The following is a 26,856-nucleotide window of genomic DNA, read 5'->3' on the forward strand; positions in this document are numbered from 1 at the left end:
AACTGTAAAAATTTTGGTTAAAAAAATGTTTTCTATGATCTAACCTGTAATTAGCACCTTTCTCCAAACCTAAAAGTATCTTTGAAAAGTTAAAATTGCCACTTTCTGTAATATAAACAAGACAATGTGAGCTCAATAAATCTAGCTTATTCCAACATTCCTCTTTATTCTAGAAATAAACTCATAAAAAGTGCAACTGTTCTAGTATGATATTAATAAAGATAATATATAAATGTTATCAGTTTCTATATGCCAGAAAGGGGGAAAAAGCATTGAAAATATTTTCCAATCAATAAAAAATGAAAACATTTTAAACAAAAGAAAAAAGAAATTTGGAGAAAGGTATGAATTTCTTTAAATAGCTATTATGCATAGAAAAAAATGTTCATCAACAGTCCAAGAAGGTAAAACAAATACCATTCCTCTTCTTTCAAACTAAGACTGAAAACCAATTAACTCTAATATCTGGATCGTTTAGGAAAATTAGCACATCTTCAAATACGTGGGCTCATTATTATCTGCAAGTGATATAGCCTTTATCAGATTTTTGAAACATTCATCAACACCTTTGAAAAACACATGGCTTTTGATCAATTTTATTTTCATGAGTTCCTAAATACAGCTTTAGTTTGGCAGGGTTAGTTTTGCAGAGATCAAGTAAAATATTAAGATTATGAAAACTTATTAAAAATAAAAAATCTCTAACAATATGAGAATTTTGTTATAAACTATGATATACCCTCCATAAAATGAAAACCTATGCAGCCATTACTAGCAGTAGTATATGTCATACATGTTTTGGAAAGGCATTTGAATTACGAAAATTTAAAACCTCAAACTGGCAACTGTCCTTTGAACAATTTATTCCACAGAGATTTATACAAGTGCCAGGATATCTGTACAAGAATGTTTACTGCATCATGCTTTTATAACACCTAAGGATTGTACACAACTAAAAAACATTACATTAGTTCAGTTCAGTAGCTCAGTCGTGTCCAACTCTTTGCGACCCCATGAATTGTAGCAGACCAGGCCTCCCTGTCCATCACCAACTCCCGGAGTTCACTCAAACTCAACATCCATCGAGTCGGTGATGCTATCCAGCCATCTCATCCTCTGTCATCCCCTTCTCCTCCTGCCTCCAATCCCTCCCAGCATCAAAGTCTTTTCCAATGAGTCAACTCTTCGCATGAGGTGGCCAAAGTACTGGAGTTTCAGCTTTAGCATCAGACCTTCCAATGAACACCCAGGACTGATCTCCTTTAGGATGGACTGGCTGGATCTCCCTGCAGTCCAAGGACTCTCAAGAGTCTTCTCCAACATCACAGTTCAAAAGCATCAATTCTTCGGCACTCAGCTTTCTTCTCAGTCCAACTCTCACATGCATACATGACCACTGGAAAAATCATAGCGTTGACTAGACAGACCTTTGTTGGCAAAGTAATGTCTCTGCTTTTGAATATGCTATCTAGGTTGGTCATAACTTTTCTTCCAAGGAGTAAGCGTCTTCTAATTTCATGGCTGCAATCAACATCTGCAGCGATTTTGGAGCCCCAAAAAATAAAGTCTAACACCGTTTCCACTACATTACAGACTATACAGCTATTTAATAAAAAGAGAGATTTCAAAGCTGCTATTGTACTTTTTTTTTTTTTTCCTATCCATGCAGCTTGTAGGATCTGAGTTCCAGGGATTAAACCTGGACTCCTGCCAGTGGAGAAGCGTTGAGTCCTAACCATTGGACCACTAGGGGATTCCCTACTAAACTGTTCTAATGAATGAGGAAGATCTTCATGTGTACTCATACTGCAAGATGTCCAGACAGTCTATCAATTTTTAAAGTTTTTGTAACACTATATGTAGTCACATTTTTGTTGAAGTATAAATATTATACAAACATTAAGATTTCTAGGAAAATGAGAAATTCTATAATGATATATCTGGGAAATAAAAGAGTTACTTTTATCTTGTACTCTTCACATACTACTTGAATTTCTTTTATAACCATGATTTTGTATTGCTTTTACACTTCTCACGTTTCCATTTGCAATCTGCTACATTCAATACCCTGAAAAGTAACTGGAGTCTTAACCATTAATCCTAAATGTCACGCATATCTGATGTTTTAGGTATTTCATTAACTATATCTGAGTGTATTCAATAGCAAACTACTGAAAACCACATAAAACTATTCCAATTATAATGATTAAATCAAATTAAATTTATACAACATAGTATTTATACCCATTCTTTTTTTAATGGGAAGATCTCTATGAACTGATAGGGAATGATTTCCCATCTATATATAGTTCAAGAAAAGCAAAAGGAAAAGAAAAACAAAGGGAAAAAGAGTATAAACAATATCCCCCTTTAAAGAAAGGGGGCTTCCCTTGTGGCTCAGATGGTAAAGAATCCACATGCAATGTGCAAGACCTGGGTTCGATCCCTGGGTTGGGAAGATGCCCTGCAGAAGGGAAAGGCTAACCACTCTAGTATTCTGGCCTGCAGAATTCCATGGACTGTAGAGTCTACGGGGTCACAAAGAGTTGGACACAACTGAGCCACTTTCACTTAAAGAAAGGAGACAGAGAAGGGTATGTGCACGCACACACATGCACCAAGTTTATTTTTGTAAAAAACAAACAATAATAATATACTGGAAACTAAAGAAAATGTTTTACCTATGAAAACAGGTAAGAAAGGGTTTTTATAATTTATTTTTAATTGGAGGATAATTACAATATAGTGTTGGTTTCTGCCATACATCAACATCAATCAGTCACAGGTATACATATGTTCCCTCCCTCGTGAACCTTCCTCCCACCCCAAGAAAGGGTTTTTAAGGAAAAGTAAATTTTTAATTTCATTTTGACTTCTGAATGATACAACTATTTTACATATTCAAGAAATAAAATTAAAAGATTACAAGAATAAAAACAAAAAACTGAACTGTATTACAAATGCATAATATAAATGTTTAAAAAAATTAATTCAAGTAACTTTTGAACCTGATACTCTGTACATCCTTACGCCACAGGCTGTGTGACGCAAGTCTGCTGCACCCAGAGCCCCTGTCAATATAGAGCTGGACTATAAAGAAAGCTGAGAGCCAAAGAATTGAGGCTTTTGAACTGTGGTGTTGGTGAAGACTCTTGGGAGTCCCTTGGACTGAAGGAAAATCAACCAGTCAATCCTAAAGGAAATCAGTCCTGAATTCATTGGAAGGACCAATGCTGAAGCTGAAACTCCAATACTTTAGCCACCTGATGTGAAGAACTGACTCACTGGAAAAGACCCTGATGCTGGGCAAGACTGAAGGCAGGAGAAGGGGACAACAGAGGATGAGATGGCTGGATGGCATCACCAGCTCAGTAGACATGAGTCTGAGCAAGCTCCGGGAGTTGGTGATGGACAGGGAGGCCTGGTGTGCTGCTGTCCACAGGGTCGCAAAGAGCCGGACATGACTGAGCGACTGGACTGAACTCTCTACACCCTTAGTGAATATATTAAGATAAAATCTGGAAAATCTTAGTTTTTATTTAGCAGAGATACTGATGGAAATGGTGTTGAGATAATAATTCTGAAACTAATGGTGTGTGCAGCTAGTTGAAAAAGTTAAAGTGTTAGTCACTCAACTGTGTCCGACTCTTTGCAGGTCCATGGACTGTATAGCCCTCTAGTCTCCTCTGTCCATGGGATCCTCCAGGCAAGAATACTGGAGTGAGTAGCCATTTCTTTCTTCAGGGGATTTTCCTAACCCAGAGATCAAAACCCGGGTCACCTGCATTGCAGGAAGATTATCATCCAAGCCACCAGGGAAGCTGGTTAAACAACATGAATAAATATAACGTTTGAAAGCTGTGGGGGATTTCCTGATAGCTCAGTTGGTAAAGAATCCACCTGCAATGCAGGAGATACCGGTTCAATTCCTGGGTCAGGAAGATCCACTGGAGAAGGGATAGGCTACCCACTCCAGTATTCTTGGGCCTCCCTTGTGCCCAGCTGGTAAAGAATCTGCCTGCAAAGCAAGAGACCTGGTTTCCATCCCTGGGTTGGGAAGATCGCCTGGATAAAGGAAAGACTACCCACTCCAGTATTCTGACCTGGAGAATTCCCTTGGGGTCACAAAGAGTCGGACACAACTGAGCGACTTTCACTTTCACTTTTGGAAGCTGGGAGAAGGTATACATAAGTATGGAAAGGAGGAAGATAAAGAAGACCCCTAGGAAATACTGGATTTGAATTGGAGATGTCAATATAAATTTAAGACTTAAAATATCTAATTAAAGTGCAAAGGAGCAAAAGGATTCAGTTCTTGGTTTCGAAATACCTTTCTCGAATGTGAAAAAAAAAATCAGGCTCTTTGGAGAAATCGGTAATACCAGATTTAGGTCTGAACCTAAAACTAAAACCTATCACAAAGTTCTAACCACAAAACGAGGAAGTATTCAAAGCATTAGGGGGATATATCAGAAAGATACAAATGTAGGTCTGAAAAGGCTCCCCCCTAGCTATAGGACAACTTAAGATAAAAAAGAATGATGAGGTATAATATACTGAACAAAAATTAATCAAGGAGTCTATAGTGATTTAAAAAAAAAAAGGAATAGAACAAAAGGGAACCACCTCATTATAAAAGAATACCTACTAATAAACATAGAGGGAATGACAACTTTTTAAAATCACCACTTTGCAATCATTAATGTAATAACTGATACAGGTAAGGATCATCGAAGTATAAAAAACACTGGTCAAAGAGTATTGCGGAGAAGGATGTTCACATGATCTCGAAGTATTATCCCAGATTATTCAATAAATCACAAAGAAGGAAAGACACCAACGTAACGGAGAGATAAGCAGACATAACTTTAAACAACAGATCAAACCTAACATCAGAAAGAAAGGAACTGGTATTATATGACTTCTGATGTAACTGCAACAGAATGTACAAAACATCTTTTTCTTGCCAAAACTATGTAACTGGAATCTAGTCATGAGGAAACAACAGACAAAATTAGAATATAGAACATTCTCTCAGACAAGTCTGAATTCTTCAAAACTATCGATGTCATCACAGACAAAAGGTTTAAGGACACTGTTCTGTATTAAAGCAGACCGAGAATATAACAATAATCATTAATGTATGATTTCTGACTACCCAGGATCAAGAAATTTTAAAGGTTATACAAAAATATAAGTGGACTAATTTTAATGTGGACTAAACTACATACGTGTGTGTGTGTGTGTGCCTGCGTGTACACATGCGTGCTGTCGTGTCCAACTCTTTTGTGACCCCATGGACCACCAAGATCCTCTGGACCTGGAATTTTTCCAGGCAAGAATACTGGAGGGGGTTGCCATTTCCTATACTCTAGGGGATCTTCCCAACCCAGGGATCAAACCCACGTCTCGTGTCTCCTGCACTGGCAGATGGATTCTTTACCACCAGCACCACCTGGGAAGCCCCATATACAAGTATGACTATTATCATATCAATATAGAATTTCTTAGGTGACATTTCTTAGGTATTATGGATTTACAGAAGAATGTAACTGTTGATAAGAGAGACTTTAAAAAGTATTTAGGATGAAATGTCAATGCCTACAACTGACTTTCAAATGGCTTGTGGGGGGGCATATAAATGGGAGAGATAAAGGTAGCAAAATACTGAAGAATATATGTATTCAATTTTCTGTTCTTTCAGCTCTTCTAGAAGTCTGAACTTTTTCCAAAACAGAAGTTGAGCGGGGTAAAGAGTAAAAATAAAATCCACACTGTATACATTTAACAGAGATAATATTTTACAATCTTTAAATGCATACTGCAAAAGCACTTACCTTACTTGAGGTTGTAAGCAACAAGGTCCTTTGCAGATTCTCCTTTTCAGCCAATGAGAACTGTAGTCTGCTAATCTCGTCTTTGAAATGAGTAATCATGTTTTCTTTGTTCCCATCTAAATTCTTTAAAGTCTGGACCTCTGACAGAAGCTTGGTATTTTCTATTTCTGTATTCTTCAAATGTACCTGAAACAGTGATTGAAAATGCCAAGAATATTCTTTCTAACTCCACAGCCTAAGTTACTCAATAATTTAAAGTATCACTATTTATCTCTAACCCAAATATGATCAAGAAAAGGAAAAACTCACTAAGCAAGGAGTCAGGAAAGCAAATTCTGCCAAATGATTACCCAAGTATATGGAAGCAGAACACAACTTTTCTGAGTTTTGCTATTGTTGTTTTAGTTTTCCACAGAGATTAATTCTAAGGTCTAACATTACCTGATCTCTAAAATCTTCCCTTTTACTAATTTTACATTAGTTCTCTTTAAAATTACAAATGAATTTGGTTGTTCTTTTGGGGAAACGTGTTACAGGCATATTCATATATAAAGGTATGACCAGATTCAAGAAAAACAAAGTACATTCAAGAATGATACCTTAAGCAATTAAATTTCTTGCTTATGGAAAAAGTACTGTCATTTACTTCCTATGTGCCTAAAAATACATTTATTGACTAATTAACCCAACTATATTGATTTTTCCCAGGAACTCTGGCTGCTGCTATTCACAGTACATATGCAAATCAAATTCTATAACGAGTATCTTTAAAATTTTAACTGCAGTTGAAAGTAGTTTTTAAAAAAATACTGTATGCAACTGCATACTGCAACTTTCAACTGCAGTATGCAGCTGCAACTTTCAACTGCAGTATGCAGCTGCAACTTTGCTTAGACATCAGTATTGTTAATATTTCCCTTTCTCTCTCTCTCTCTCATGCTCTGAAGATGGCTGTCCCAACAAACAGAATGGGTATAACCCATAAACATGCAAAACATTTCTATGTTCTGCAATGAAGTGCAGAGTAGACTCGATTTTTTTTAATTTTCAAAGCAAAAATTTTTAAAGATTAAAAAAGAATTAACCAACCCCCAAATAAGAAGGAAACAACTGTAGTTTCGTGGTATAGTTTGAAATAAGGGAGCCTGATACCTCCAGCTGTTTTTCTCCAGACTGTTTTGACTATTCAGGGTCTTTTGTTTTTCCATACAGATTTTAGAATTATTTGTTCTAGTTCTGTGAAAAATATCATTGATATTTTGATAGAATGCAATGAATCTGTAGATTGGGTAGTATGGTCATTTTAGCAATGTTAATTCTTCCAATCCATGAGCACAGTGTATCTTTCCATATGTGTTATCTTAATTTTTTTCTTCATCATTGTCTGTTTTCTCACTACAGGGCTTTTATTCATTAGGTTTATTCCTAGACATTTTACCCTTTTTGACTATAAATGGGATTGTTTTCTTAATTTCTCTTTCCAAGAGTTTGCTGTTAGTATACAGAAATGCAGATGATTATTATTATTCTGTGTATTATTTTTGTATCTTGCAACCTGACCAAACCCACTGATGAACAGCAAGTTTTCAGTGGCATCTTTAGGATTTTCTGTATAATGTCATCTGCAAATAGTGACAGTTTTACTACTTCCTTTGCAATTTGAATTCCTTTTCTTTGTCTGATCACGATGGCTATGACTTCCAATACTATGCTGAATAAAAGTGATAACAGTGGGTATTTTTGTCTTGTTCCTGATCTTGGAGGAAGTACTTTTCAAGCTTTTCACCACTGAGTACATTATGATGTTAGCCTTGTAGTATATGACTCTTATTATGTTGAGGTGTGTTCTCTCTTAACCACTTTGTTGAGAAGTTTTATCACAAACATATGTTGAATTTTGACAATAGCTTTTCCTGCATCTACTGAGATGATCATATAATCTTTATTTTTTTAATGCAATATATCACAGTAACTATACTTTGTATACTACAAAGCTAGAGTAATCAAAACAGTATGGTAGTGGACAAAACCAGACACACTGATCAACAGAACAGAGAGCCCAGAAATGAACCCACTCATATAAGCAATTAGTCTATGACAAAGGAGGCAAGAATATTACTAACAGGGAAAAAAAAATTTCTTCAACAAACTGTGTTGGGGAAACCAGACGGCTACATGCAAAAGAATCAAACTAAGCTACTTTCTCACACCATATATGTAAAAATAAACTCAAAATGGATTAAAGACTTAAATGTAAAACTTGAAACCATAAAACTTCTAGAAGAAAACAAAGGCAGTAGATTGTTTGATATCAGTCTTAGCAAAAAGTTTTGGATATGCCTCCTCAGGCAAGTGAATCAAAGGCAAAAATAAAACAAATGGTACTACATCAAACTAAAAAGCCTTTCCCCAGCAAAGGAAATTATCAACAAAATGAAAAGGACACCTACTGAATGGGAAAAGATACCTGAAGTATATCCAATCAACATGGAGTTAACATGCAAAATATACAAAGAGCCCATACAACTCAATATTAAAAAAAACAAGCCCAATCAAAAAACAGGCAGAGAACCTGAACAGGCATTTCCCCAAAGAAGACATACAGAAGATCAACAGGCAAATGAAAACGTGTTCAAGATCACTAATCATCATGGATATACAAATCAAACACCTCACCTCAATGATACATCACCTCAGTCTTGAGAATGGCTACTAACAAAAAGACAACAAATAACAAGTACTGGCAAGAATGTGGAGAAAAGGGAACCCCTCCACACTGCTGGTGGGAATGTAAATTGGTGCAGTCACTATGGAGAAACAGTAGGGAGATTCCTCAAAAAGTTAAAAAATAGAAACATATGATCCAGCAATTCCACTCCTGGATATTATCTGAAGAAAACAAAACACTAATTTGAGAAGATATAAATACCCCTATGTTTACTGCAGTATTATCTACAATAGCCAAGATATGAAAGCAACCTAAGTGCTCATCAACAGATGAAAGGATAAAGAAGATGCTATGTGTATGTGTACACACACACACAGGTATATTACTCAGCCATAAAAAAAGAAAAACTGTGCCATCTGCAACAACATGGAAGGACCTAAGTGAGATAAATCAAAGACAAACACCATACTACTTCATTTACGTGTATTATCTAGAAACAGAACAAATGAACATAAAAAAGAATGACAGATGAAGAGAACTAACAAGTGGTTGCTGGCTGGGGGATCAGAGAAACAGGTAAGGAAGATTAACAGGTACACAGTTATAAAAACAGAATCAGTCACAGGTATGAAATATATAGCATGTGGAATATAGTCAGTAATTATGCAATACCTTTGTATGGTGACAAGTGGTAGCTAGACTTATTGTGGTAATCATTTTGAAATGTATAAAAATATAAAATCATGATGCTGTGCACCCAGAACTAAATATGGGGAAAAAAAAGGTCAGATTTGTGGTTACCTGAGACAGAGGGTGAAGGGAGGGGGCGTTAGATAAAAGTAATCAAAAGGTACAAACTTACAGTTAAAAGATAAATAAGTACTAGGGATGTAACATATCACACAGTAACTAAAATTTAACACCACTGTAAGTTATAGATGAAAGTTATTTAGAGTAAATCCCTCGAGTTCCCATCACAAGGGGAAAAAATCTTTTATATGAGATGATGAATGTTCACTAAACTTATTGTGGTAATCATTCCATGATATACACCATTATGCTTATGCCATAAACTTATACAGTACTGTATGTCAATGGTATCTCAAAAATGAAGAAAAAAAGAGGTGATTCTCAGAAAAGATTTGGAATTTCATACTTGGGTACCCAATGATGGCACCAAGCTTATCAATAAATATAAATAAGTGAATAGTTATTTTTTAATAAGAAGGAGTGGAAAACCTACTGGCAATAAATAAATCATATTCTACATTTTTAGTGCAAATTGAGACGAGACTCTCAAATACTGAATATATGAAGCTATGTTTTATTTTTAACATATACCATAATTATATAAATGAGTGCTGTTCTCTTCTAATTAATAAAGAGATTAAATCTATCCAAGTAATACTTAACTCAGAATGTTCTTGAAATTCCTAATCTGGAACTGCCTTCAAGAACTGCTTAAGAACCCTTAAAATAAGTAAGTACCAATATGTATCCACAATATTGACAACTAACGCTCACCATCCTATTTTAGAGCTGCTTAAACAGGAAAGCAGAAAAAACTCTAAAAGGTGAAGATTTGTCTACAGAATCCTTTTTTAAAATGAAAGTCTCTTAGATAATTCCAAAAGGCAAACTAAAATATGATCATCACTGAAATAAATTAATCCTCTCACTAACATTTATATATTCTTAAAAGGGGAAAATTAGTCGCACAAATCCTGATCAACAGCTATCTTATTACCATTAAAAAATCTCTGACTTATTATACATTACCTGCTAAGTATCTAAAACACCAGTAACTTAAACTTCCTGAAAACTTTTAGGGACTATACACAATGAGGTAGTTTAAAATATATCCCTAAATCCTTTGATTCTCCTCTCTTAAAGAAATGGAGCCTAATTCCCCTCTCCAGTATCAGCTGGAGTGACTTGCTTCTAATTAGTAAGATAAAGAAGAAGCATCAGTGCTCAACTTGCAGACCAGGTCATAAAATGCACTGATTTCCTCCTTGCTCTCCCTTGTACGGCTCACTCTGAGGGAAGTCGATTGCCATACTGTGGGGACATTCAAACAGCCACCGAAGAGGCGACATTCCAAGAAACTGAAGGGCCTCCTGCCAAAAGTCATGTAAGTGAGCCACTCTGACAGCACATCGCCCAGTTCTAACTGAGAGCCTTTAGCTGACTTCAGCCCTTGCCAACATCTTGATTGCAGCTACACAAGAGACTCTGAGCCAGAAACACTCAGCTAAATTGCTCCCAAATTCCTGAACACTAAGTTTTGGGGCAATATGCTACACAGCAAAAGATAACTAATAAAAATGTAAGGAATAAATTACCTTATAAAGTTCCTTCTCATCCTTTTCTGTCTTCAGCTGACATTCAAGTTGTTCTCTTTCATACTGTGTCTTTTTGAGTTTGTCCTTTAAGCTGAGTTAAAGTCAAATAACATTAACATAAACAAAAAAACTTTCTTAAAACATTTTTAAAACATGAAGATGTTTTTAAAATATTAGAAATACCTGTCTAATTCAGTTTCTTTTTCAATCGCTTTATGAGTCACTGACACAATATCTTCCTCAAGCTGGAGAGCTTTGGACGTAGCATCATTGTATCTCTTCTTAAATTCTTCATTTTCCATTTTTAAACTTTGTGAGACTTCAGTAAGAGCCTTAGAAACAATAATAAAATATTTTGAGAAACAGAAACATAATCAGAAATACAAATTTGTATATTTCTAAGAAATCTAGCCTTAAAATTTTAATCCCTCATTTGTCCCCTCCAAACTTTATAAGAATAAAAACTAAACCTGAAATGGTAACATACAATAAACTTTTTAAATACTAAATTAAACAATTACTAACTTTTCTCCTGGACTTTTCACACACTCTGGGATGATTTCAGGACTTTCTCCACCAGAGGGCAGGCAACGAAAGTGAGGAAAAAACTTCAAAATTAGTCACTTTGGGTTTTTTTTTTTTTAACACATCTTGCTTTCCACTATTACTCCAATGACAAAACAGTTTTCATGATATTAACAAAGGTTAACACCCACTTCTTCCGGCATAAGTCAGTAAGCACCACTGATAATTAAGAAAGTACAATGGGTACTGTGAAAGTGTTAATTGTTTAATCATGTTTGAATCTTTGCAACCCCACTGACTGCAATCCACCAGGATCCTCTGTTCATGGAATTCTCCAGCAAAGAATACTAGAGTGTGAAGTCACTCCCTTCTCCAGAGGATCTTCCTGATCTAGGCACTGAACTCAGGTTTCCCACCTTGCAGGCAGATTCTTTACCATCTTAAAATAGATAACTAAAAAATCTTATCACATCAACTAAGACAATTAACTAACTTACAAGAACTTCATCAAGCCTCTTCCTAGGCTTGTTTTATAATGGACAAAAAGGAGATAATAAGGCCTTTAGTGCCTAGTTCATAAAATTATGAGAATCAAATAATATATAGTGCATTGGAGGCTTCCACACAGTTATGGGAAACTATACAAAGAACTAATAAATTACGACAAATTGTGCTAATTAAAAATTAATTTAAAATTTTCCTATTAATGAAAGTCTACTACCCATCGACCCAACAACAAAAACTACCCAACAACAAAAACTAAAGAAAATCACCATTCTGCCAATTTAAATGTGTCAAATGTTATGAAGTATCTATATGCCAATGAAAATATGCTATCTATAGTATCTATATGCTAATGAAAATTAACTGATTTTCATCAAGTAACAAAATTTTTTACTTACAAGTAAAATATTTTAATTATCTTATTAGAATATGAAAACATCATTGCATCTAAGAACAACATAATTCATTAAGAAGCTTATCACAACAATGGTCGGATACCTTCTATTGGTTTTAATTTTGCTCAAAACAACTTCTTGCCTTACTGAATTTGCAACATAAACCAAAGACTGATATGAAAAACTAAATGCTATTCTGATTTCAATGCTGTAATCCCAGAGAAAACAGGTAATATTTACTCACTCAGCTTTAACAGCTGTCACTATCCAATGATTCTTTAAAATCTGACATTTTCAGTACTTGTCTTGCTGATTTATAAGTAGAGGTTTCTAAACTGCTTTTTACATTTTATTTTTATTTTTACCAAATGCTCTCTGAACAGGAATCGCAGCAGGCCAGGCCTCCCTGTCCATCACCAACTCCCGGAGTTCACTCAAACTCACATCCATCGAGTTGGTGATGCCATCCAGCCATCTCATCCTCTGTTGTCCCCTTCTCCTCCTGCCCCCAATCCCTCCCCACATCAGAGTCTTTTCCAATGAGTCAACTCTTCGCATGAGGTGGCCAAAGTACTGGAGTTTCAGCTTCAGCATCATTCCCTCCAAAGAAATCCCAGGGTTGATCTCCTTCAGAATGGACTGGTTGGATCTCCTTGCAGTCCAAGGGACTCTCAAGAGTCTTCTCCAACACCACAGTTCAAAAGCATCAATTCTTTGGCGCTCAGCTTTCTTCACAGTCCAACTCTCACATCCATACGTGACCACTGGAAAAACCATAGCCTTGACTAGACGGACCTTAGTCGGCAAAGTAATGTCTCTGCTTTTGAATATGCTATCTAGGTTGGTCATAACTTTCCTTCCAAGGAGTAAGCGTTTTAATTTCATGGCTGCAATCACCATCTGCAGTGATTTTGGAGCCCAAAAAAATAAAGTCTGACACTGTTTCCCCATTAACTCCATAGTGAATCACAAATTAATTTGAATTGTAACTTGAGAGTCTCAGAACCTTTTTGTGGTACCTTTAAAGACACTTAAGAGCTTCTTAGCTTCTAAGCGCACTATAAAAGGCATAAAATACCCAAGTGGGGATTATTCTGCAGGTATGTTGCATTCATATCTGAATGAAGGATAAGCATTTTCAATATGTCTAAGTCTTCCTTAGCATGAAAATGACATCAAAGCCTTTAGCGTACATACAAATAACTAAGAACCATGCTTTCCTTTAAAAAACTATATAGAAATGCATATACAAAATATTTTTAAAAGAGTAAAATATGCAACATAGTCTTCAAAAACACTTGAAATTTGAAATAAATATTCATTTGGTCAGCATTTGCAAATTATGACAAAAGAGCACAATAAACCTAATATTTAAACAGAAAACTTAAAGAGAAGAGTAACTCAGCTACACTGTGCACCAAGATAAGAACAGTAACTACAAAGGAGACAAAAGGAGATTAAGAGATTTGAGCATATCAGATTTATGCAGCAGACTTCTTCTAAACTGAAGGATCACATCACCATGACCCACTATTACCAATCCCCCTCAATTCTCAATTATGAACAACCAGACAAAAAGACTGTGAAACTGTTAATCACTTATGTGATTCTGTGGCTAAACACCCACTAAAAGCATCTTAAGTAACAACACATTTATTCCCATGTTAAAAAAGGACAAAATTAACTTTGACTACAAATAAATACATGTGAAGATACTGTGTCTTTCACAGTATCACTAACAATTATCTAGAAAAAGGCATCGTTTTCTGGATTCAAACATATACAACAGTAAATTTTAGTAAATTAGTACCTGAATACTCTAATGGCAAGTCACTAGCAAAAGGATCATGTCATTTATGGAAATTGCTAGAAGAAACTTAAAATAAATCTGACTCATTTAATATAATCTGGCTTTTCTCAAACACTCTTTTGAAATCAACTAGAATACCAAACTTGACTGAAGAAACAGTGTGAGGGTTCCTAAAAAAACTAAAAATAGAACTATCATGATCCACCAATCACATTCCTGGGCATATATCCAGAGGAAACTGTAAGCCAAAGACACTGCACCCCAATGTTCACTGCAGCATTCTTTACAATAGTCAAAACATGGAAGCAACCTAAATGTCCATCAACAGAGGATGGATAAAGAAGATGTGGCATACATACAATGGAACAGTAGCCATAGAAAAATGAACTAATGCCATTTGCAGCAGCATAGATGGACTTAGAGATTATCATACTAAGTAAGTAGACAGAGGAAATACAGCTTATATGTGGAATGAAAAAAAATGACATAAATTAACATACAAAACAAAAACAGATTCAGACTTCAAAAACAAATTCAAGGTTACCAAAGGGTAAATGGTAGGAGGAGGGATAAATTAGGAATCTGGGATTAACATATACATACTACTATTTATAAAACAGATAATCAATAAGGACGTACTATATAGCAGAGGGAACTCTCTACTCAATATTCTGTAATAACCTATATGGAAAGGAATCTGAAAAGAATGGATATATGTGTAATTAAATCACTTTGCTATACTACCTGAAGTTAACACAATACTGAAAATCAACTATACTTCAATATAAAAATAAAGACTAAATATAAATAAATAAAAAGTTCAAAAATTCTATCTGTACAAGATGTACAAAGCTGTATCTCAGAAAAGGCAGACAAATCAGAGATCAAATTGCCAACATCCATTGGATCATAGAAAAAGCAAGAGAATTCCAGAAAAACATCTACTTCTGCTTCATTTACACTAAAGCCTTCAACTGTGGATCACAACAACTATGGAAAATTCTTAGAGAGATGGGAATACCAGACCACCTTACCTACCTCCTGAAAAAACCTGTATCCAGATTAAGAAGCAACAGTAGAACAGGAAATGGAACAACTGACTCATTCAAAATTGGGAAAAAAGTACGTCAAGGCTGTATATTGTCACCCTGCTTATTAACTCAGATGCAGAGCACATCATGAGAAATGCTGCGCTCAATGAAGCACAAGCTGGAATCAAGACTGCCACGAGAAGTATCAATAACCTCAGTTAAACAGATGACACCACCCTTAGGGCAGAAAGTGAAGAAGAACTAAAGAGCCTCCTGATGAAGGTGAAAGAGGAGAATGAAAAAGTTGGCTTAAAACTCAACACTCAACAAAGATCATGACTTCTGGTCCCATCACTTCATGGCAAATAGATGGAGAAAATGGAAACAGTAACTGTTTTTATTTTCATGGGCTCCAAAATCACTGCAGACGGTGACTGCAACCATGAAATTAAAAGACACTTGCTCCTTGGAAGAAAAGCTATGACAGACCTAGACAGCATATTAAAAAGCAGAGTCATCATTTTGCCAACAAAGGTCTGCAGTGTTAAAGCTATGCTTTTCCAAGTAGTCATGTATGGATGTGAGGGCTGGACCATAAAGAAGGCTGAGCACCAAAGAATTGAGGCTTTCGAACTGTTGTGTTGGATAAGACTCTTAGGAGTTCCTCGGACTGCGAGGAGATCAAATCAGTGTGTCCTAAAGGAAATCAACCCTTAATATTCATTGGAAGGACTGATGCTGAAGCTCCAATACTCTGGCCACCTGATGCAAAGAGCTGACTTATTGGAAAAAACCCTGATGCTGGGAAAGACTGAAGGCATGAAGAGAAGGGGGTGACAGAGGATGAGGTGGCTGGATGACATCAAGTTTGAGCAAACTTCGGGAGACTGTGAGGGACAGGGAAGCCTGGCGTGCTGCAGTCCATGATGTCACAAAGAGCCAGACATGACTGAGCGACTGGACGACGACGACCTTCACAAGAAAATACCAAATCCAAAGGATTAAATTATTTTTGAAGCAGAAAAAGTATGGGGAAGAAAGGCTACAAGTGTATCTACAAATGTCTAAATTATTTCCTGAACATGTATACATTTCACAGACAACTAAATCTTAAAGGTGGGTTTCATATACATTTTTAAAGAGACATGGAGTAAAAAGAAAAAATTTAGGATAGCATAATTTTATATCCCACGTTGAAGGTCAGGAATGGCAGCGGTAAGTAGATACCCCTCGTCCAAGGTAAGGGCAGCGGCTGTGCTCTGCTGGAGCAGCCGTGAAGAGATACCCTATGCCCAAGGTAAGAGAAACCCAAGTAAGATGGTAGGTGTTGCAAGAGGCCATCAGAGGGCAGACACACTGAAACCACACTCACAGAAAACTAGTCAATCTAATCACACTAGGACCACAGCCTTGTCTAACTCAATGAAACCAAGCCACACCTGCAAGGGAAACCAAGCCATACCTGCAGGGAAACCCAAGATGGGCGGGTCATGGTGGAGAGGTCTGACAGAATTCCCTTCTCCAGTGGACCACATTCTGTCAGACCTCTCCACCATGACCCGCCCATCTTGGGTTTCCCTGCAGGTATGGCTTGGTTTCCCTTGCAGGTGTGGCTTGGTTTCACTGAGTTAGACAAGGCTGTGGTCCTAGTGTGATTAGATTGACTAGTTTTCTGTGAGTGTGGTTTCAGTGTGTCTGCCCTCTGATGGCCTCTTGCAACACCTACCATCTTACTTGGGTTTCTCTTACCTTGGGCATAGGGTATCTCTTCACGGCTGCTCCAGCAGAGCACAGCCGCTGCCCTTACCTTGGACGAGGGGTATCTACTTACCGCTGCCATTCCTGACCTTCAACGTGGGATATAAAATTATGCTATCCTAAATTTTTTCTTTTTACTCCATGTCTCTTTAAAAATGTATATGAAACCCACCTTTAAGATTTAGTTGTCTGTGAAATGTATACATGTTCAGGAAATAATTTAGACATTTGTAGATACACTTGTAGCCTTTCTTCCCCATACTTTTTCTGCTTCAAAAATAATTTAATCCTTTGGATTTGGTATTTTCTTGTGAAGGTCGTCGTCGTCCAGTCGCTCAGTCATGTCTGGCTCTTTGTGACATCATGGACTGCAGCACGCCAGGCTTCCCTGTCCCTCACAGTCTCCCGAAGTTTGCTCAAACTTGATGTCATCCAGCCACCTCATCCTCTGTCACCCCCTTCTCTTCATGCCTTCAGTCTTTCCCAGCATCAGGGTTTTTTCCAATAAGTCAGCTCTTTGCATCAGGTGGCCAGAGTATTGGAGCTTCAGCATCAGTCCTTCCAATGAATATTAAGGGTTGATTTCCTTTAGGACACACTGATTTGATCTCCTCGCAGTCCGAGGAACTCCTAAGAGTCTTATCCAACACAACAGTTCGAAAGCCTCAATTCTTTGGTGCTCAGCCTTCTTTATGGTCCAGCCCTCACATCCATACATGACTACTTGGAAAAGCATAGCTTTAACACTGCAGACCTTTGTTGGCAAAATGATGACTCTGCTTTTTAATATGCTGTCTAGGTCTGTCATAGCTTTTCTTCCAAGGAGCAAGTGTCTTTTAATTTCATGGTTGCAGTCACCGTCTGCAGTGATTTTGGAGCCCATGAAAATAAAAACAGTTACTGTTTCCATTTTCTCCATCTATTTGCCATGAAGTGATGGGACCAGAAGTCATGATCTTTGTTGAGTGTTGAGTTTTAAGCCAACTTTTTCATTCTCCTCTTTCACCTTCATCAGGAGGCTCTTTAGTTCTTCTTCACTTTCTGCCCTAAGGGTGGTGTCATCTGTTTAACTGAGGTTATTGATACTTCTCGTGGCAGTCTTGATTCCAGCTTGTGCTTCATTGAGCGCAGCATTTCTCATGATGTGCTCTGCATCTGAGTTAATAAGCAGGGTGACAATATACAGCCTTGACGTACTTTTTTCCCAATTTTGAATGAGTCAGTTGTTCCATTTCCTGTTCTACTGTTGCTTCTTAATCTGGATACAGGTTTTTTCAGGAGGTAGGTAAGGTGGTCTGGTATTCCCATCTCTCTAAGAATTTTCCATAGTTGTTGTGATCCACAGTTGAAGGCTTTAGTGTAAATGAAGCAGAAGTAGATGTTTTTCTGGAATTCTCTTGCTTTTTCTATGATCCAATGGATGTTGGCAATTTGATCTCTGATTTGTCTGCCTTTTCTGAGATACAGCTTTGTACATCTTGTACAGATAGAATTTTTGAACTTTTTATTTATTTATATTTAGTCTTTATTTTTATATTGAAGTATAGTTGATTTTCAGTATTGTGTTAACTTCAGGTAGTATAGCAAAGTGATTTAATTACACATATATCCATTCTTTTCAGATTCCTTTCCATATAGGTTATTACAGAATATTGAGTAGAGAGTTCCCTCTGCTATATAGTACGTCCTTATTGATTATCTGTTTTATAAATAGTAGTATGTATATGTTAATCCCAGATTCCTAATTTATCCCTCCTCCTACCATTTACCCTTTGGTAACCTTGAATTTGTTTTTGAAGTCTGAATCTGTTTTTGTTTTGTATGTTAATTTATGTCATTTTTTTTCATTCCACATATAAGCTGTATTTCCTCTGTCTACTTACTTAGTATGATAATCTCTAAGTCCATCTATGCTGCTGTATTCTTGCCTTCAGAACCCCATGAACAGTATGAAAAGGCAAAATGATAGGATACCAAAAGAGGAACTCCCCAGGTCAGTAGGTGCCCAATATGCTACTGGAGATCAGTGGAGAAATAACTCCAGAAAGAAGGAAGGGATGGAGCCAAAGCAAAAACAATACCCAGTTGTGGATGTGACTGGTGATAGAAGCAAGGTCCAATGCTGTAAAGAGCAATATTGCATAGGAACCTGGAATGTCAGGTCCATGAATCAAGGCAAATTGGAAGTGGTCAAACAAGAGATGGCAAGGGTGAACGTCGACATTCTAGGAATCAGCGAACTAAAATGGACTGGAATGGGTGAATTTAACTCAGCAGGAATCCCGTAGAAAAAATGGAGCAGCCATCACGGTCAACAAAAGAGTCCAAAATGCAGTACTTGGATGCAATCTCAAAAACGACAGAATGATCTCTGTTCGTCTCCAAGGCAAACCATTCAATATCACAGTAATCCAAGTTTATGCCCCAACCAGTAACGCTGAAGAAACTGAAGTTCAACGGTTCTATGAAGACCTACAAGACCTTTTAGAACCAACACCCAAAAAAGATGTCCTTTTCATTATAGGGGACTGGAATGAAAAAGTAGGATGTCAAGAAACACCTGGAGTAACAGGCAAATTTGGCCTTGGAATGCGGAATGAAGCAGGGCAAAGACTAATAGAGTTTTGCCAAGAAAATGCACTGGTCATAGCAAACACCCTCTTCCAACAACACAAGAGAAGACTCTACACATGGACATCACCAGATGGTCAACACCGAAATCAGATTGATTATATTCTTTGCAGCCAAAGATGAAAAAGCTCTATACAGTCAACAAAAACAAGACCTGGAGCTGACTGTGGCTCAGATCATGAACTCCGTATTGCCAAATTCAAACTCAAATTGAAGAAAGTAGGGAAAACCGCTAGACCATTCAGGTATGACCTAAATCAAATCCCTTATGATTATATAGTGGAAGTGAGAAATAGATTTAAGGCACTAGATCTGATAGATAAGAGTGCCTGATGAACTATGGAATAAGGTTTGTGACATTGTACAGGAGACAGGGATGAAGACCATCCCCATGGAAAAGAAATGCAAAAAAGGCAAAGGGCTGTCTGGGGAGGCCTTACAAATAGCTGTGAAAAGAAGAGAAGCGAAAGCCAAGGAGAAAAGGGAAGATATAAGCATCTGAATGCAGAGTTCCAAAGAGTACCAAGAAGAGATAAGAAAGCCTTCTTCAGCAATCAATGCAAAGAAATAGAGGAAAACAACAGAGTGGGAAAGACTAGAGATCTCTTCAAGAAAATTAGAGATACCAAGGAACATTTCATACAAAGATGGGCTTGATAAAGGACAGAAATGGTATGGACCTAACAGAAGCAGAAGATATTAAGAAGAGGTGGCAAGAATACACAGAAGAACTATACAAAAAAGATCTTCACCACCCAGATAATCATGATGATGTGATCACTAATCTAGAGGCAGACATCTTGGAATGTGAAGTCAAGTGGGCCTTAGAAAGCATCACTACAAACAAAGCTAGTGGAGGTGATGGAATTCCAATTGAGCTGTTTTAAATCCTGAAAGATGATGCTGTGAAAGTGCTGCACTCAATATGCCAGCAAATTTGGAAAACTCAGCAGTGCCCACAGGACTGGAAAAGGTCAGTTTTCATGCCAATCCAAAAGAAAGGCAATGCCAAAGAATGCTCAAACTACCGCACAATTGCACTCATCTCACATGCTAGTAAAGTAATGCTCAAAATTCTCCAAGCCAGGCTTCAGCAATACGTGAACCGTGAACTCCCTGATGTTTAAGCTGGTTTTAGAAAAGGCAGAGGAACCAGAGATCAAATTGCCAACATCCGCTGGATCATCGAAAAAGCAAGAGAGTTCCAGAAAAACATCTATTTCTGCTTTATTGACTATGCCAAAGCCTTTGACTCTGTGGATCAAAATAAACTGTGGAATATTCTGAAACAGATGGGAATATCAGACCACCTGACCTGCCTCTTGAGAAACCTGTATGCAGGTCAGGAAGCAACAGTTAGAACTGGACATGGAACAACAGACTGGTTCCAAATAGGAAAAGGAGTACGTCAAGGCTGTATATTGTCACCCTGCTTATTTAACTTCTATGCAGAGTACATCATGAGAAACGCTGGACTGGAAGAAACACAAACTGGAATCAAGATTGCCGGGAGAAATATCAATAACCTCAGATATGCAGATGACACCACCCTTATGGCAGAAAGAGAAGAGGAGCTAAAAAGCCTCTTGATGAAAGTGAAAGAGGAGAGTGAAAAAGTTGGCTTAAAGTTGAACATTCAGAAAACGAAGATCATGGCATCTGGTCCCATCACCTCATGGCAAATAGATGGGGAAACAGTAGAAACAGTGTCAGACTTTATTTTTTTGGGCTCCCAAATCACTGCAGATGGTGACTGCAGCCATGAAATTAAAAGACGCTTACTCCTTGGAAGAAAAGTTATGACCAACCTAGATAGCATATTTAAAAGCAGAGACATTACTTTGCCGACTAAGGTCCATCTAGTCAAGGCTATGGTTTTTCCAGTGGTCATGTATGGATGTGAGAGTTAGACTGTGAAGAAGGCTGAGCGCTGACGAATTGATGCTGTGGTGTTGGAGAAGACTCTTGAGAGTCCCTTGGACGGCAAGGAGATCCAACCAGTCCATTCTGAAGGAGATCAACCCTGGGATTTCTTTGGAAGGAATGATGCTAAAGCTGAAGCTCCAGTACTTTGGCCACCTCATGCGAAGGGTTGACTCACTGGAAAAGACTCTGATGCAGGGAGGGATTGGGGGCAGGAGGAAAAGGGGATGACAGAGGATGAGATGGCTGGATGGCATCACGGACTCGATGGACGTGAGTCTGACTGAACTCCGGGAGATGGTGATGAACAGGGAGGCCTGGCGTGCTGCAATTCATGGGGTCGCAGAGTCGGACACGACTGAGCAACTGAAGTGCTCTTTTAATTAAAATCAAATGGTTTACGTATATATATTCTAACAATTTATATTACACGTGCATATGTGACATGTGTTAAGCTGGATCAATGGAACAGACAACACAACAATAAACCCATGCATATATGTTCAATCAATTCACAACAAAGGAACCAAGAATATGCAATAGGAAGAGGGTACTCTCTTCAAGTGGTGCTGGGAAAACTAGACAGCCATAAGCAAAAGAATGAAACTATACCACTGTCTTAATCCACACACACACAAAATCAACTCAAAATGAATAAAAGACTTAAATTTAAGACTTGAAACTGTAAAACTCCTAAGAGAACAGAGGATAATAATCTCCTTGACACTGGTCTTGGCAACGAATTCTTAGATTTGATAACAAAAGCAAAAATAAGCAAGCAGAACTACAAACTTAAAAGCTTTTGCACAGCAAAACAAACTATCAATAAAATGAAAAAGTAACCTTCAAAATTGGAGGAAAATATTTGTAACTCAATCATCTGGTAAATATCCAAAATTATAAAGAACTCACACAACTCAATAGCAACCCCCTAAAAAACCCACACAATTTAAAAATTGGTGGAGGAACTAAAGAGACATTTTGTTCATAAGAAAGCATATGAATGGCCAATAGGCACATGAAAAGGTGATCAAAAATCACTGTCAGGGAAATGCAAATCAAAACTAAAAACAGTATCAGCTCACACCTATCAGAATGGCTGTCATAAAGACCAGAGACAACAAAACATCGGTGAAGATGTGGAGGAAAAGGTACTGTTGTGTACTTTTGTAATGTAAACTGGTGCAGGCACCATGGAAAACCAAATGGAACTAAAATTATCATATGATTCAGCAATCCCACTTCTGAGTACGTACCCAAAGGAAATGAAAACAGGACAAGGAAGATAATTTATCGGCACTCATGCTCACTGCTGCATATTCACAACGGTCAAGATAAAGAAACAACTTAAGTGGGTTGAATGGATACAGAAAATATGGTACATAAATACAATGGAATACTATCTAGTCATGAGAGAGAAGAAAATCCTGCCACTTGCAACATGGATGGACCCTAAGAGCATTATGTTAAGTGAAATACACTAAACAAACACTACATGGTATCTACTTATATGCAGAATCTTAAAAAAAAAAGTCAAACTCATAGAAAAAGAATAGAAAAGTGGGTACGAGGGACTAAGGGGTGGGGGACAGGGAGGGAGAGGTTGATAAAAGTACAAAGTTTTAGCTGTAAGATAAATAAAATCTGAGGATCTTATGTATATTATTGTGGCTCTAAGTTAACAACACTGTACTGTCTAATTGAAATTTGCTAACAGAGCAAAATTTAAATGTTCTCACACACACATGAAACAACATATAGGGGAATTCCGCAGTGGTCCAACGGTTAGGGCTGTGCTTCCACTGCAGAGTGCACAGGGGTTTGATCTCTGGTCTGGGAACTAAAGTCCTACAAGGCACACAGTGTAGACAAAGTGAAACAAAAAAAAAGGGATAAATATGTAGTTGAAAGATGTGTTAATTAACTAGATGGGAGGAATTCCTTCACAATGTATACATATTCAAGTCATCATGATGTATACTATTAAACATGCTCCAAGTAACACCTCTGTATTAATCTATATAAGAATATGAGCTAATTTGAAGTATTTATTTTAGAAACAAAACATTCTGAAACTATTACATAACAAATCAGGGACAAAGTGAAAGTAAATGGCTTTAAATAAATATATTGCTTAAGTTATGCATTAAAAGTAAAAACCTTCATGTCTCTTCTTCTCAATAAAAAAAATCAGGAAAATAGAATTAGAAATTCAATGATATCCTAACTTCAAAACTGATTTTTAGCAATTCTACACATTAGGAGATAATAATATATTAAAAAGCCACTGGGCAATCTATACATTAAACAGTTTAAAAGCCTTAAACTACCTCTGTCCAAAATCAGGTATCTAATGAAAGGATAAAGCAAGCCAAAAATATAAAGACAGTTGGAGAGGTCCACACTAGACAGAGCCATTATATGAGAGATCTTTCACGTTCTCGCACTCGTGTACTTATGGTGACTCCCAAATGCCTGGTAACTTCTCAAGGTACCCTACACCTTGCTGTTTACTCACTAAGTCATGTCTAACTCTTTGTGACTTCATAGATTGTAGCCCCCAAGGCTGGAGTGGGTTGCCATTTCCTTCTCCAGGGAATCTTCCTGATCCAGGGATCAAACCCACATATCCTGCATTTCAGGCATATTCTTTACCCTACCTAATTTGTGAAACTTAAGAATCAAAACAATATGAATATAAACAAGAGTTCATAACAAGCTCCTCATATTGCTTAAGCAATATTGTTTGAGTACCACCCAAAATAATTTGGTTTTAAAATATCTTGAAGGACATCTTAAATTACCAATATTCAAGTTAAGAATGTAATTTATGAAAACATTCCATCCACAGGGCACCAAAAGATTATGAACTAATTAGAAAACTTAACAGGGTCACAGCCCATTTTAGTCCTATTTGAAAAATAGGATTCAGGAGCACTGGTTCTCTGAACCTCAGTTTTCAATCTTCTAATTTCAAATATATATCCAGCACTTCAAAACAAAAACCAGAACACAATGAATACATATACAAACTGATAATTTTTACATAAGTCTAATAAATGTAAAGTGAAAGTCGCTCAGTCGAGTCAGACTCTCTGTGACCCATGGACTGTAGTCCATGGAATTCTCCAAGTCAGAATAGTGGAGTGGGTAGCCCTTCCCTTCAAAGGACCTTCCTAACCCAGGGATCGAACCCAGGTCTCCCACATTGCAAGTGGATTCTTTACCAGCTGAGCCACAAGGGAAGCCCAAGAGTGGGTAGCCTATCCCTTCTCCAGCAGATCTTCCAGACCCAGAATCAAACCAGGGTCTCCTGCATTGCAGGCAGATTCTTTACCAACTGAGCTATCAGGGAAGCTAATGAGATATCATTTGACATTAAAAAGAATGAAATACTGATCCATACTATAAAATGGGTGAACCCTGAAAGCACTGTAAGTACAAGAAGCTAGTTCCAAAAGTACACAATTTAATGGTTTTTAATATATTTACAGGCTTGTGCAACCATTACCATAACCTAGTTTTAGAACATTTTCATCACCCCCAGAAGAAACCTTTTACCTATTTACGGTCACTGTTCCCCTCCAGTCCCAGGCAACCACTAATCTAAATATCTATAGATGTGCATATTTTCTATATTGCATAAATGATCTATCTTACAGTTCTTCAGATATTCAGCAGTTTATATACTCATACTTCACAAAGAGAAGCCCTTTAAAACTATTATACGAAGACTGTTTTTTAGAATTCATACCACGGATTTTAAACCAGATTTCACACCAGATTTTAAACAGGTGCCAAGAAATGTCACAGATTTTATAAGTCACTCAACTAACCCAGGTTTAAAAGTTTCTGAGCTATTCTAACTGCCCAGCAGCCCTGCCTGATTAAGATGAAGACTATAATTTTGGAAGTAAAATGCAAATTCATAAAGAACTAGAAGCCCCATGACTAGCAGCAAAGAGGAAGCAGCTCTCCTAGCAAGCATATTATTTTATCCCCAGAATTAAGCAATTGCCAAAATATAGCTCAGAATTGTTTGTATATAACATTATACAAACATAGCTTTTAGAACCTGGGTAAAATGTCGATTCTTACTCCTCTTGGATGACATTACTTAATTTCTTCCTTGATTATGAAAATTAATACAATATTAGCTGAAGTTAGTGAGAATCTATTATGCAACAAATATTCTAAGTCTTTTTGTCACCATTTTCTAAAGAATAACTTAAAAAAAAATCACTTCCACATACCTTATCTTCCCAGATTACATATTCCAATGGAAGAATAGCATCAAGGAAGAAGTCCCCTTCATGATGGGTGACTATCATCAAGATTTGTGAGTTGCCATAAACTTCCAAAGATTTCTTCTGGGTACCTTAGCCACAATCTCCTACAAATTTTGCTTCATTAATCCCCTGACCTCAGTCCTCCACTTTCTCAACCCAAGTCTGTCAGCATAATCTTTAGTCTTATCTATAGTGCTTAACCCATCCCCAGGACAGCAGAGAGAACCTAAGACGGTTTAAATTTCAGGTAATACTCAACTGAACCAGAGAAATGGTCTGATGTACATGAGTAATTTCACACAATTAAAGGCCTCTCTTTCTGCCATTCCTACTCTAAATCATCCATTCTTCCCTTTGGATTTCAAGGTGAACAGAGTCTAACATCAAAGGCCATACTTTAGGGTATTCCTGATCTCACAGGCTAAGTATAGGTTGTAATGGGCCATTTTGGAAAACTGCCAATCTCAGGTAACAGCAAGAGAAATGCATGAAGAGTAGAAAGAAAAGGGTTAGAACTATACAAAGGACAGCAAAAGAGTTACAACAACTGGATTAAAAATTTACCTGGATGTTCTAATAGTCAAGCTAGGCACATATAATGAGATTTTATTATAACATTTATAATACTTGGGTACACCTGCTTAAAAAGTTCAAATTTAAAAAGTGGTTCCTTAGAATTCCCTGGAGGTCCAGTGGTTAAAAGACTCTGAGCTTAGCACGGATTCAATCACTGGTCAGGGAACTAAGATTCCACGTGTTACACCACCCTCCTTCCCGCCACCCCAAAAAATGGTTCTTTAACCAGAGTATCTACCTGTAGGATATTCCTACTGTAGGATTGCAAGTATTCCCCAGGAATAAAATTGGAAGAATAACTGTGTATTTTAAACTAAAAAGGCTAATAGTAATAAGGACAAAAGACTTGACAGATGTTTATAAGGAGATAAGGAGAAGGACATGGCAACCCACTCCAATATTCTTGCCTGGAGAATCCAAAGGGCAGAGGAACCTGGTGGGTTATAGTCCATGGGGTCGCAAAGAGTCAGAAACAACTAAGCTACTAATCCATAAGGAAATAAACAACTGTACACACTGCTTGATATTATGTTTACCCTCTAACTGAAGCAATCCTCAAACAGA

General features: G+C 37.2%; 1 protein-coding gene across 1 annotated transcript in view; it reads right to left on the minus strand.

The window, feature by feature from the left end:
• The window catches only part of TAX1BP1 (Tax1 binding protein 1), a 92,905-nt gene that overhangs the window by 37,424 nt on the left and 28,625 nt on the right, over window positions 1–26,856 (minus strand). Inside the window, exons 6-8 of the mRNA XM_069586765.1 lie at window positions 11,034–11,182; window positions 10,851–10,941; window positions 5,838–6,023 (exon numbers count right to left, since the gene is read on the minus strand). Of these exons, the coding sequence (XP_069442866.1) occupies window positions 5,838–6,023; window positions 10,851–10,941; window positions 11,034–11,182 (426 nt within the window). The remainder of the gene's footprint in view (window positions 1–5,837; window positions 6,024–10,850; window positions 10,942–11,033; window positions 11,183–26,856) is intronic.

Source organism: Ovis canadensis, chromosome 4, assembly GCF_042477335.2.
Source record: "Ovis canadensis isolate MfBH-ARS-UI-01 breed Bighorn chromosome 4, ARS-UI_OviCan_v2, whole genome shotgun sequence".
NCBI lineage: Eukaryota > Metazoa > Chordata > Mammalia > Artiodactyla > Bovidae > Ovis > Ovis canadensis.